Here is a 14720-nt window from a genome sequence, read left to right as displayed (position 1 = left end):
TTCCCCCTTGAAGAACCAATTCACATTCACAGCAGGGCACACCTGTGGGGGTTTTAAGAAGTAGTAGTATTTTAATTTTGTACTTGTTTTTACCAAGCAATTTGGAATATTAGCATACAGCACAGGAGTGCGAAAGGGAATTTTAATATGAATCAGCTCCCAGCAAATAGGACTAAAACAGAGAATGCGGGCACAAAGTCATTTCAAAAAGTAGTTTTGAGAATTCTGCAGAAGAGCGCAATAACATTGCTATAATTGAGAAAATAGTAAAGGTCGGAGGACATCTTTCATGATTTTTTCCCATTTTTTGAAATGAGCATCTTTGAGACTAAAAAGTGAACAGCAGTGATTGTTGGATCATGGCACAGCATGAATGGCCAACCTGTTTGAGCTAATGTGGCACAAATCAAAGTTAAAATGTAGATGGTACCACTATCTGGTCCACCACTGTATTGGTGCTGCATGTTGCCAAGGCATCTCCAGTTTATGGCAACCGTATGAAAGAATCTCTACCAAAATGCCCTGTTCTTGACAGCCCTGCTCAGCTCTTACAACCTCAAGGCTACAGCTTGCTGTATGGAACTGATTCATCTTACACTTGGTCCTCCTCCTTCTCTACTTCTTCTTCTGTCTAAAATCTATGGGGCACACTCTAAGATAACCTTCCCCAAGCTGGTACCTTCCAGTTCCAAATGTTCTTGACCACTAGCCATGCTGTTCCAACTTATGGTGACCTTATAAATTTACATTCTCAAAATGCCTCTCTTGGAATTGACAATTTCTCAGTTTCTTCATTGTTGACATTAAAGTTCTTTAATTCTTCTGTAATGATGATTTTAGTTTCTTTGATGTTCAGCAGCAGTCCTGCTTTGCTAGCAATCCATTGTTGCCTTCTGCCATTTGCTTATCTCAAATTATTGATCTATTTTCCACCCATTTGCACTCCTTCCTCTAACCCACCCTAATCCAGTTTTCCATCTGTGTTCTGCACCCTGATTGCACAGATAGGGAAATGAAATGCATCATTTTCTGATGCCTTTGTCTACAGGAAACCATTCTGTTTCTGCATGTTGCCAGTTAGACAACAGGACAATCCAGTGCTGGGGCACACCCATTTCTTTCAGGACCACCCATAGGTTCCCATGTTCTACACTACCAAAGGCTTTGGTGTGGCCAAGAAATTAAAAGATGCTTGCTCCTGGGGAGGAAAGCTGTGGCAATTCTAGACAGCATACTAAAACGCAGAGACATCACCCTGCCAACAAAAGTGCATATAGTCAAAGGCTATGGTTTTCCCAGTTGCAATGTATGGCTGTGAAAGCTGGACCATAAGGAAGGCTGAGTGCCAAAGAATTGAGGCCTTTGGATTGTGGTGCTGGAGGAGACTCCTGCGAGTCCCTTGGACCGCAAGGCGATCAAACCGGCCAGTCCTAGAGGAGATCAACCCTGACTGCTCTTTAGAAGGCCAGATACTGAAGATGAAGCTCAAATACTTTGGCCACCTAATGAGAAGGAAGGACTCCCTGGAGAAGAGCCTAATCCTGGGAACAATTGATGGCAAAAGAAGAAGGGGAAGGCAGAGGATGAGGTGGCTGGATGGAGTCATTGGTGTGGTGGGTGTGAGCTTGAGTGGTGGAGGTGGAGGAGGACAAGAGATGGTGGAGGACAAGAGAGCCTGGAGGAATGTTCTCCATGGGGTCGTGATGGGTTGGACACGACTTCACGACTAAGAACAACAACAACACAGCATAGACTGATCTTCTGAAATTCTTATATTTGCAATATGATCTCAAGTGCCTCTTCTTCTACAGAAGCCAGTTTGCAGGTCAGGCATTTTGCACTCCATATAGGGTAAAATTCTTTGCTGCAACATGTTGGGCATCACTTTGCTTGCATTGGCAATTAGTGCAATGGTCCTACAGGCACTCCGGAGCATCTCCTTCCTTGGGGTCTGGAATGTATATCGAACATTTCCAGGCTGTGGCCCTTTGTTTACAGTCTGTAGATCTCCAGTGAGCTGGATGATAATTGTACCATATACACTGTATTTGGCCGTGTGGAAATCACTGTGGTAGATTATTCATTTCCTGTATTTAAAGTTATTGCTTTCATTTCAGTGCAGAACATCTTTTGATTCACTGGTGTTCTCTTGCTAAGGGACATTGGAAGCTATTGCTAAGGATTAAGGAAGATATAGACTAATTCAAATTCATTTTCAGTTTCACAGTTATTATTAGAAACTTCCATGTTTCAGTGCTTTTCAAAGGAGAAAGGAGCTTCCCCCTTTTTTATTATTGAAAGAAAGAAAGCACCCAGTTTTGTTATCTTTCTTTTTCCAACTGAATTTAAAATGAATAGCAGTCAGGTAATAATTAATCCATTTAACAGTGATTAAGGGCAAGGCCATTCACAAGTTACTTTACTTGGTTAGCCCTGGAGAATATATAAATAAGTCTATATATTATACAAATATTGGCTTCTGGCTCAGTCCATTTCTAAAATCTGAGTTTCATTATTCTAAATAAGCAGATGTACTGCTCCAAGGGTTGTGCCATCTTTTTTCCAGCAGCTGTTGCAAGATTGGTGTACACCTGGAACGGCTGCTTTGAGGAAAGCTGCTACTTGTTTCAGGGGAGTTTTCCTTAAAGGGGGGACACAACTTGTTCTAAAGGCATGTCCTGAACATGGTTGCAAGGCTGGCACATTGCTGAAGTCTCCCTTATAGCCAGAGCTGTCCCAGAGATAAATCCCTAAGCAGGCACAAGATGTAGAAATGTAGTACGTGGCACTCCAGCCAGAATCCCTTGCACCTTTGCCCTTGTGAATGAGGCACCCAGCCTGTGCTGGACGCCTCATTTGTATGCCATGGGAAAGACATGAATTACATCATGGAAAGTTATCCATGAGACATTACATCATGCAGCTCAGATGACCCACTTACATATCCATTCTCAGAGTGGGAGGTTTCGCAGGGACTCTGTGCTGAGTGTGATTGGATCACTTTCAAAGACATCTGAGTTACCTGCCCTAAGATGAGGCATGGGTTTTGCAGTGTCAAAAGTTGCTGGAACCACTGAACTGTAGATAGAGGGCTTGTTAAGGAAGAATCTTTGTGTCTTGAACTGCCTTGGCCCATGCAAGGAGGGCAACAAAAATGGTCCAGGGTTTGGAAACACTGTCGTATAAGGATATGCTATTTTGGGATGCATTAACAGAAGTATGACTTCCAAATCATGAGAAGTAGTAGTTCCTCTATACTCCATACTAGTCAGACCTCACCTGGAATGCTGCGTCCAGTTCTGGGCACCAAGATTTAAAGATGATGCAGGTAAATTAGAAAGCATCCAGAGGAAGGCAAAATAATGATCCAGGGTTTGGAAACACTGTCCTATGAGGAGAGACTGAGGGAACTGGGCATGTTCAGCCTTGAGAAGAGAAAACTGAGGTGGGGGGGACATGATATCCCCCTATAAGTACCTCAGATGCTGTCACAAAGAGGAAGGTCAAGATCTCTCCTTGCTGATGCCAGAGTGTAGGACATGGAATAATCAATTGAAGTTGCAACAACCCAGATTCAGGTTGGACTTCAGGAAAAGCTTCCTCATTATCAGAGCAATACGACAGTGGAACCAGCTGCCTAGAGAGGTGGTGGGCTCTCCCACACTGGAGACATTCAAACAGAAACTGGACAGCCCTCTGAGTGGGACGGTGTAAACTGTGTTGTGCAACAGTCCTTCATCGTCCCTTCCAACTCTACTGTTCTATGATTCTACCTCAGCTGGCCAGCAGACCCTCTCCAGGCAAGGAGCAGCGAAAAGAGCTTTTGGGTTTCATCTCAGCTCTACTTGAAGAACAAGGTCCACTGTCACTACCTCCTGGGTTGTTGTTCTTTTCTCCTGGTTTACGATCCTGGATTCTGACTACTGGTTAAGTCCCACAGCCTTTGTTTCTGGCTCATGTCTCACCTGAGACCCTGACAATGATGCTGGAAGAAGCAAAGAGGGATCCTTTGAGAGAAGGTAGTTCTCATACCCCTCTGTGCCAAAACAAATCCCAAATAAACACTTCAGGGCTGTGATTTTGAATTGTGCCTCTAATTCAATTGTGTGGAGCTTAGAAAACAGTCTACCTTTGGGAAAACATCCAGTTGTTCAAGGGACACTGAAGGGACATTGATCCTTGAATGCCTGACATCCCCTAAACGTTCCCCGCTGAATTCAGCAGAAACTTCTGCTCAGCACGAACATGATGGAATGTTGCCTGCTTTAAAGCTACATGCAATCTTTTGGAGCTCTGCAATGATCGAGTACCCGAAAGAACGTACAGAAAGCCATGCTGGATCAGATCAAAGGTCTATCTAGTCCAGCATTCTGTGCACACCAGCAAACCAGTTGCCCTCAGGATCCTTTGAGCAGGACGCTCGCAAGACCTCCTCCTGCCCAAGCTCCTCAGCGACTGGGATACGCCACCTCCAGGAAAGGTCATTGTTTGCTTGCAAATGCATCGAACTGCAGCTCCTTCCCCGCCACCATGACCCATGGTCCAGAAATGGCAGGAATTGCAGTCCAACAGATCTGGGCAACACCATGTTGTGGGAGGCAGCCCTTTCCTAACGAAACACTGATGTTTTCCTGGGGGGACATTTAATTGACATGCTGGAAATGGAGTGAACTTCATCACCAGGCCATCGCTGTCCTCATTGTAATTTTCCCCTACCAATTTCAGTGGGGTAAACTAAGAAGAAAGTGCCCATTTCAGGCAGACTGCAAATGAGCAGCAACTGTGGTTTGAATGAGAAGTTACATTCATTTTCTTTTCATCCATACAATGGAACCCAAAGCAGGCTGAATACGCTGCACTATCCGATATTTAACAGTCTTCCAGACTGTAAAAAAAAACCCCTGCTCTCACAAAATAGTACAGCATGATTAGTCACAATATTTAATTTCAGATGACTGGCAAGCATGTATTGACAAAACGCAGAAAGATAGGATCGTCTTGCTGGCATCTGTCCATCACAGGAAGATGGGTTTATTTATTTTAGCAATGCACAGTGTGCTGATAAATCGAACAATAAACCACAAATTCAAAGAGTGAATTAAAAGGCTGTCAGTTCTACTTAGTCCTTTGATTTATTTGATCCCCTAAGTGAAGGGTGCTTTTTGTTACAATCTATGCAGGTGAACTTAAGGTCATTTCTGGAATTGCAGTATAGACGAAAGGCCTGCAGGTTAAGTCCTAAGCCTCCCATTGCAATTCCTTTGCCAACATCTGAATCCCTTCCTTCCTCCAGTCCTGGCTATACATTGCATTCCTCAGGCTAAAAGGAGTCAAGGATAAGCCAAGCTGTGATGACTTCTCTGGAGATAGGCAGCGAAAACTGCAGGAATGCAGAGTTTCTGCCTGCTTTTTCTTAGCCATAGTTTATCTATGCAGAACTCCATCTGCAACATGGGATTCACCACCATGGAGCACCATGGATAGCTCGGATAAAGCTCGTCATAAAAAGCTGAAATGGATAAGAGCCACACTGACAAAAGTCACCAGCCTCTCCTCAACTTCTCTTTGCTCCATTCCTGCAAATGCACAGGGAAGCTGAGATAAGATAAGCAGAAATGAAACATGGCTAGAGAAAGGTGGTCAGAGACCCCAGCTTGCTTGACTCTTCTTACTGGACATGCACAAGCCCCCCAAAACATACCGGAAAAGAGTATTTGTAAGCATTCCAACAAAACCACAGATGGTGTTCTCTAAGTACTCTGCACTGCTGTTGTCTCTTACAGCAGTCCTAATTACATATGGCTACAGCTATCAGTGCATGTTTCCCTTACTTTCTTATTTTTTCCCAAAATTAAGTTCAGTTTGTCCTAAACTTGAAGAAAAATTCCAACCTTGAATTTGATTTTCCTGGACGTCAAGATTTTAAGTATGCACAAATATTTGTAAGCAGTTCTGTTTGCAGATCTCTTGAACTTCCATGCACAATTGTGCATAACATACACATTGTTTGTGAGAAGTTTTCCTAGTATAACGTATTTTCACTAGTGTGAATTTTTATGTGTCTTGTCCCCAAATCTACAAGTTTTGTACACATAGTTTCTACACTCCATTGCAACTTTTGGAAAAACACAAATTTTGAAGGTTAATTTTGGTTGGCCACCTAGGAAGGCCTCAGAAGTTACAGGAGGTCTATAAATACACGTATAAACAAAAAAACAAACACCAAATTTTGGTTTGCATATGGTTTAAAAGTGAGAAATTAGGTGCAGTCCCATTATAATATGAACTGAATGAACCAGCTCTAATCTTGTTCACTTGCATTTGAGTGGGTGTTCTTGCTGTTGAGAACTCCCCCTCCTAAATACTCATCACACATTCATACCCATCAGATCTTGGTTTATGTAAGGTAACATTGCTTATGATGATGCATAATATGATACACAATTAATGTTATATCATGATACGATGCACATTATGATGAGGTTAATGTGCAGTCAGGTCCTTCTATTATAAAAATAATCAGGTAGAAAGAACACCATTCAAAGTTTCTCATTCAAAGAACAGGACTACAGCAAAAAGAAACATGGCCACTTAAGAATGCAATATCATATCTTCAGGCTAGGATTATCACTAATACATCTCCAAGAAAGAGATTTTTCATCAAAAAATATGTCCCCAGTGTGTGTATGCTGATTATATGCATAGATGCACATTTAGGAAGAACTGCTATAATTTAAAGAGCAATATGATGCATCTCACCATACTGGGGAAGCCTGTGACCAGGTGACTTGTGCATCTGCACCCTGAATTTGCTCTCCAGGGTCTAACTGTTGATGGACAACTTCAAGGCACACTGGTGCGCTGCCTCCTTATGGTTACTTGACTTTAAACTGGCCTTGGAAAGTGCATCGCCTAGTAGGCACCTTGAGATAGAGCACTTGAAGCTCTTCAAAGAGGGTACTATCCTTTATTAAATAAGAGACCACTCCAACTTATTTTGGGTTGGCCATTAGGCAGGTACATGGCCATACACCTCTACCAAGTGGTGTTTTCAAATGTATTCTGTTCCTCTTATTATTCTCATTAACATCATGTCTGCACTGCTCAATGGTTCTCTTGCCAGTTCACAGCAAAGTTGCTGTTAAGGTGTTTCCCGTACATTTGTGAGAGAGTGTGGGATGGTGGTTGAAGTGTCAGACTGGGGACACAGGGGATCCGGATTCTCTTCCTTGCTTGGCCGTGAAGCTCAATGGGTGACTTTGGGTCAGTTGCACACTCTTAGCCCAACTAACCCCACGGGGTTGTTGTGAGAACAACAATCGCTTAAGGGATGGAGGGGAAATAAAACTGCTTAAGAATATATGAAGTGCACTGAGCAAAACAATACAAATGCTGCCCCTACTGCTCTAAATGTATAAGGAGAATAAATCATGAAAAGAAAACAGCATCAGGGGACTTTATCAAATCTGTCTAATTTAGTCAAAGTTCGCTTATATGGGCTTCTGTATGTTAATTGCCACAGCCACACACAGATAGCAGAAGTTCTACTGATCTGTGTCAGCTGAAGGGCCGACTTGTTATTATTATCTGGTTTTGTCTCACTAGATTTTTAACCAGTGGGTCTTCGGGATCAGCTGGTGTCCCTACAGCTAGTTGTCCACATTTCTTAAAGGTTTGGGTGGTGAGAAAATATTTCTTCAACCATCTCTTCTGAGCTAAGGCTCAGTGCACCTGCTCAGCTGGGGTTGAAGTTTGGAGAAACAGTTGGAAGTTAGTGTGTAGCCAGCACGTGAGAAATGGGTGAGTCTTATGGCTGTGTGGGAGAAGCCTGGGAAAACTCCTGCTTCCTTCTCAGGGCCGGTGTCCAAGGTAGGTATAGTTGGAAACCTGCCAAAGGCACATACCCATCAAGAATTGCCGGAGTTGCTCTTCCCTTGCAGCTCTGCAACCTGCTTGTAGCCTGCCTTGCACTCGAGCACTTCAGAAGAAGGAGTCATCCATGCTCACTGCCTAGTCGTCCATCAAGGAAGTGGCAGCATTGATGCGAAAGAGGAAGGGGAACAATAGAAGTAGGTGACAATGGTAATGAGCAGGTAGGCTCAAAGGGGTGCAGGAGGCACTGAAGATGCCTTGCTCAAGGGTCTTCAAAGACCCAGAAACTGCTGGCATTGCTGCTCCTCTATGCTCCGTGTGTATATTTGTGAACCAATAGGCACCATCTCCTGAAAACTGGTGGCCACTTATCAGCTGCAAAAAGCTGTATATCCCCGCTGGAGGGGAACAATAGCCTGTTTGGTATTCTGGGATTGTTTCCTTTTGCAACAATGAGCTGGGATGAGGAGAGGTGTGGCAATTCAAGCCAAGTTCATTTTTATCCCATGAAGATTATTTCCCCCTCCCTAGAAAGCGCTAGAAAATGACAGAAAGAGCGTTCTGGAGGGCGACACTCTGGTTATCATCAGGGCATGTAAAAGGCAGACTGCAGCAAGTCAAGCTTCCATATCGGAATTCCACCCTTGCCCTTGAACATGTGCAATTAACTTGTTAGTATGCATTATTTGTGTAAAGGCAGCCTCCCCCTGGGCCTAAGCGGGGCTGCGGTGCCCCTGCTTTGGAACGCACTGCAGAAAAGATGGGGCTGCTTTTATATAGAGCACTACGCACGAACCCTGCAGCTCTCATGCAGTAGTTTCCCCACTAATCTTCCTAGGAAAGAGGTATTAGGGAAGAGAGAGAGGAAGCCCTCTGTCTATTCACTGATGAGCGATGGGATTTTTAAAATGGGAAAGGGCATTTACTTATTGCAAAATAAAGACATGCAAAGAAATAATAGAGGGAAAAGCAGGTGAGCACCACCTGGCCCCTGAAGGGGGTCTGTGCCCACCAAAGCGCTCAGAGCCATTCCTGTGGGACCCCCTCCCCATTCCCCTGCCACTGCTGCGTCGCCACCACTCCTCGGTCCGATGCTTTCAATCTCCCACAAGTTTCCAGACTTTAGAGTGAGGTCCTTGGGCCACCGTCCTTCTGACTCACGGGGCATGAGCCAGATTTGTGCTGAATGGATCTTTTCTTTACCCTGGAGCACCAAATCTGGTGGGGGCTGTCCCGAGATCACCCCACCAACTCACCTTCATCGGTGCCTGCTTTCTAACCCATATCTGTTACTTTCCCCGCTCATAGCCCATTTCTTCCAGCTAGCCAGTTTTGACCACTGTCAAATCTCATGTCAAATGTCACTGTCCCATGGGCAGCTGGGAGGCCACAGTGTAAACAGAACGCTGGACTAGACGGACTGTGGTCTGATCCAGCATTGTTCTTCTGATGCTCTTATGTTCCACGGAGGCAACCGTGGTGTCGCACACTTTACTCACTCCTGAGCACTCGATGACTCAGATGATATGGGCTAATCTGATGAGGTCCCGGGACCTGAGGATTCCCTCTTCCCCAGTTCAAGGGCTTGGACGAGGTGCCTTCCATGTCCCATGTCTATAATTCTAGAACTATTATTAGAATGTTGATCTTGCGTTCTTAAGCACCCCAGTATTGATTCATTTTCAACCATCCCCTCAAACACACTGCTCAGAGGAAAGGGAGCAGCTCCTCTCCTGAGGCTTTTCTTTTTGATGACTACAAATCCCCCTCAAGCAAGGAGCTGCTCCTACAGGGTAACCCAGATGGACCATGGGCTAGTATGAGCCCTGTGCCAACTGCCCCAAATCAGACGACAGCGGGGCAGTAGCGGTCCCAGTCTTCCTTCCTGGCAGCGTCATTCCTACGAGTATCCTCCCGCTCCTACCCACTCCTTAGACGTAGACGTGCAGGTACAGAGCATCTTAGAAGAAGCACAGCAATAGCTGAAAAGCCATCCACGTACGGTACAAAAACGGTTAGACAACCTTGAGCAGAGAGGTATTTATTTCTTGACTGGTATTTAAGTCATGAAATGATCCACCAGAAGAGTTAGAGGAGGGAAAAGGGGGCAGCAGAAAGAGGGGGGAGGGAAAGAACGAGGAGATTTAATCTAGAAGGGGAAAAATTAAAATAAATGTCACCCTTCATATAAATCCAGTCCTTATATTCAGAACAATTATTTGAAGAGCTGGAACTTTTACTGATCCTTGAAACTGATTACAAGAGAGAATGTATCGACAGTCTCATTTCAGAAATAGCAAATGAGAGAAGTGCGTTTGAGTTGCCCTTTCCTTTCTTGGTATTATTCCCCAGCAGTGCTACATTGCAGAACACTCTTGGTATTTTGAGATGGAAATGACATCTTAAAATACAGTTGGAACTACAAAATGATTGCAGCATCTATTTTTTGCCTTTGTCTTCTAGAACGAATTTTTAAAAGAATCTTGTTCCTAAGGAGAGGGAAATGAAAACAAGAGGAAGAATTACGAAAAGCAGGGGATTCTGTGCCTGAGAAACAGGGTGCCCCTCTTGAAAAGCATGGGGGGAGGGGGCACCACTGAAAGCCAGTGGGAAGCCAGGGAGAATGGCTCTTCCTCTGGCCTCCCCGATGACCACTAAGTGGCCGTAGGGCAGGATCCAAGCATCCCCACAGCAGCTGCTCAGCAGCCTTCAGACTTGTAAGCGTCCAGAGCAAGTTGTGCCAAGAACTCGCTCCCCACTAGTGACTTGCATTTTATCTGGGCCACTGCTTTTGGCCATCTAGATTTAGGGCCAGGAAAGGGAAAGGAGGCTGGAATGTCTAATGGAAAAGACACAAGTGCAGTACTTCAGCCTCCTCCCTTCCTCACTTCCTGGCAATCCCTTGTGTCCCCCGCCCAGGTGCATCCTTGGAGGAGCAGTGCAATTCTCTTTCCACCAGCTGTGGGGTGTGGGGATTGTCCTTCTGAGCCTGGGCACCAAGGACAGAGGACCGTGCAGTCTCTGAAGCATCCTATGGTCTCCTTGCTGATGTCGGGAAGCTACTGGATTGAGCCCACCGCAACCCATTCATTGGACTGGAACTGAATTGGAGTCTTGACCATTTGTTGGCTCAAGATGAAGATCTTAATAGGAATGGGTTTCCCTTGTTTATCAGCTGTCTTGCAATCCTAAAGTTTCCCTGTGGTTGTGAGAGTTAGCACAATAACTCAAGGCACATCTTCAGTCTTCTAGCCAACACATGGATCATTTTCCCACCAGGGTAGTATGGAGCATATAAAATGACCACAGAGCCATTTCAGCTAATATGCTATTGATCATTATATACCCCATACTTACTGTTGGGGCTGCTATAATCCAGCAGAACCACTCACAATGGGGCCATTTCCATTGATTTTTTAAGCAGGAGTGTCTTCTGTCAGGTATTAGAAATTGAGAAACATGCTTTGGCCATGTGCATAGGGACTTTTCTACAGTATACAAGAACTTGGACACATTTCTATGGAGGGAGACAACCCCTGTGGCTTGGATCACTCTATTGCGATTTGGAGTCGAGCAGCTTCTGTGTGTGCAAGAAATCACAAAGGCACGTGGATCTGGACTGGCCCATTAGGGAAACTCTTAAAGCATTAGTGATCGCCTGCAACAAGAAGAGTGAAGACAGGGGAATCCTGCATTTATGCCACCCTGTGATGGGGTAGGGGATATTTTTGGGCTGGTGTGCACTGGGAGCAATTTGAGAAACTGCTGTGGACTTCTCCAGAAAACGGCTGCATGGCGGTAGTCATCTGCACAGGCATCAAATCAGAGGTGGGGTCTGAGTCTCAACACACTAAACTACTCCTTTGATCCTTCTGCTTACGGAGTCGACCATATTATTTCACAGAAGGCAGGATCTCTTGGCAAACTAACTCCTTTCCTGCTCTCATTTTCTCTCTCAAAGTGGATCACCCCCCCCCCCCCGTTGTGAGCTACCCTCTCTCTCCTTCGCTCTGGTTCTGAAAACTCCAGACAATCCTTTGAAATGTGTTCCTTTTATGGAAACTCAACAGTAGACAGAACAGTTTTACTCTAAATAGCCCTTTAGCAAAGCTGGGAGGAGAAACTTCCACTCGTGTAAATAGCTGAATCCAAACTGGAAACTTCCCTGTGGTCCCCCTTCCAGTAAGGCTGCTGGCTGCATCCTCAGGGAGGCTCTTGCTGTTGGAAAGCAAGATGGTGCGGGTGATGGAGACCCTCCAGCAGAATGGCACTTTTCTCATGACACGTTCTTACAGGATCAAGGAGTGGGTCCTGCATTTGCTTCCCCTCCCCTCTCAAAACTCCTCTGTTCTTTTCCTAAACAAATTGGCTCTCATGCTCAGTGTGAGTAACTCCACTAGGCAACCTTGAAGGAGCTTCAAAGGGTTCAGGCCCTGCTTGCTCCTCCTCCTCTTCCTCCTCCTCCTCCACTTCAGAACCTGGCCATGATAGCTGAGCCTACAACAAGTGAGAGACTGGCCTACTCTCTTCACCTCTCATAGTTCCATTCTCTCACACACGCACACACCACACTCCTTCATCATTTCTTAAGAATGCCTCTAGGTTCTATGATGTAGTCCAACAGTATTCTGGAAATTAACATAGAATTACTGGAGGAGCTCACTTGACTCTGAAGCAATCAGAGAAAGAATTGTATTGCGAAGACAACCACAAAGCAGAGCAGAGTGGATGGTACAGGCACCCTGAGTGGTGGTATCCAGGAGCGTATTGGTGTTCAGGTATCATGCTGCCTACCCCTACCCTATCATGATTGGCGGAAGTAAATTTGAAGAAGACTGAGGTTTGGAAGGGGAGCAATGAACAAGAGAAGAGCATCAAGTGTAGGGACATTTTACTAGACACCAAGGTCAAGAACATCCAAATTGTTGTATCCGCAGTCACAATCTATAGGCATGAAAGCTGGGCAGTGAAGAAACCCAACAGGGAGAAAATAGGTGTGTTAACATGGTGTTGGAGACAAGCTTTGGGAATACTCCAGACCAACAGAAAGGCTAACAAGTGGGTCCTAGACTGAATCAAGCCAGAGTGTTCCTTAGATATAAAAATGAGAAAACTGAGGCTTTGGATACTTCATGAGAAGGCAAGACTCCCTGGAGAAAGACAATCGTGTTAGGGAAAGTCAATGGTAGAAGAAGAAGAGGAAGACTAAATAAGAATGGGATGAATCCATAGAAGAAGCCATAGCCTTGAGTTCGGGAGAGTGAATGGAGCTGTCATGGACAGGACATTTTGGAGGGCTTCCATTCATAGTGCATCCATAGGTTGCAGATGACCTGATGGCACAGAACAACAGCAGCAGCAACAGCAACGTAACTAGAGATGTGCAAATCAGGAAAATTCAAGCTTTCAGGAGTTCTCTGAATTCCATCTCCAAGTTTGGTTTGATTCTGTTCTATATCAAATTCAGAGCTTTGATTTTGAATAGAGATCAGTGTCTTCTTGTCCATGCTTATGTGCAAGTATACATATTTTCATGTGCATTATTGAAAGGTATGTATGCTGCTTGATGCTTTTTTAAACTATTTTTTAAGCCTGTGAATCAACGTTGCGAACTCAGAATGTAAACTTTGAGTCCCAGTTCAATCTAGAAGGTTAAAACTGGGTAAAATTATGATTAAAAATCCACTTAAATGAATTGCTCATATACCCCTAGTATGCCATGCCTTTGAAATATACCTACAAGATCTGTTCAACTTCTCCTGATAAAGAAAGGTGATCCTATAATTTCAGAATGCTTCACAGCTCAGCAATACTCTGTGAATTTTACTCTGTATTTCTCTAGGAAAAGTCTTCAGAAACTTCAGTATTCCCCAATTTAAAACTTACCCCCAATTTAAATAATTGGAAAAGAAATCTGTATTCTCATATAAATGAAAAATGCCATGAACTCATACAAATGGGATCAATTTATGTCTCCTTGTCTAATTAGCACAAGCATGGTCCTTTATTATTCTGGCTGAGAATGTGTGGGCAGAGTTACAAAAATGTAACGTGTAAAATTCTAATACATCTCCTTTCCTTTCTCTTAATCCTTCTACATCACAATAATGATCATTTCATAACATTTAGAGTATGTATAACTGAAAATAGCTGCAGAAATGTGAACACTTGAGTTAGCATACATCCAAATCCGTATACTTACATTCAGGTTGTGTTGCCACCTTGATGGGCTGGGAGCTTTCTCCTGGTCCCCATTCATTATATGCCACCACACGGAAAGTGTAGGTTTCTTCTGGTTTCAGGTTCCCCACCGTGAGCTGCAGCACTCCAGCCTGCGATGTGTTCAGGGCCCGTTCCCTAACAAAAAACAGCACACAGGAGCAAACATGTCACGACGGGAAGCTTCCTGAGAACTCTTCCAAGCAGACCTCATCCGTACTGGAGCAATGCCACGGCTCTGACATTGCTGTGAGCTTCCAAGCTTCGAGCGAAATGATAAGGCAGCCGGTTTTGACATCTTTTGGCACGCTTTATTTATTTAGTTTAGTTAGGTTGTTGGTTTTTTTTTTTTTATTTCCTTACTTAGTTTTGAATGTGCATGCCACCCACTAATCCACATGGATTCTCTAGGCAGCTTGAGAATACCAAAAAATGCTAAAAACAACAATAAGGCTGATTCAAATCTCAATTAAAATATTTTAAATGATATACATCACAGTTGTATCAGTAAGCATAATAAATTTAAGACTGTCCTTGAATATATTCAGAAGAGAGGAATGTCTTTGCCTTGCGCCGAAATGAAAACAAGGTTGGCACCAGGCAAATTTCTTTGGGGAGCCTGTTCCATA

The 14720-nt window shown here is 44.2% G+C and overlaps 1 protein-coding gene across 1 annotated transcript in view; it reads right to left on the bottom strand.

Annotated features, from left to right (window-relative positions):
* The window catches only part of DCC (DCC netrin 1 receptor), a 647852-nt gene that overhangs the window by 255269 nt on the left and 377863 nt on the right, over positions 1-14720 (bottom strand). The window contains exon 9 of the mRNA XM_044431047.1: positions 14075-14229. Within this exon, the coding sequence (XP_044286982.1) occupies positions 14075-14229 (155 nt within the window). The remainder of the gene's footprint in view (positions 1-14074; positions 14230-14720) is intronic.

Source organism: Varanus komodoensis, unplaced genomic scaffold (genome assembly GCF_004798865.1).
Source record: "Varanus komodoensis strain SLA01 unplaced genomic scaffold, ASM479886v1 scaffold22, whole genome shotgun sequence".
NCBI lineage: Eukaryota > Metazoa > Chordata > Lepidosauria > Squamata > Varanidae > Varanus > Varanus komodoensis.
This window is presented reverse-complemented; position numbering and strand designations above follow the sequence as displayed.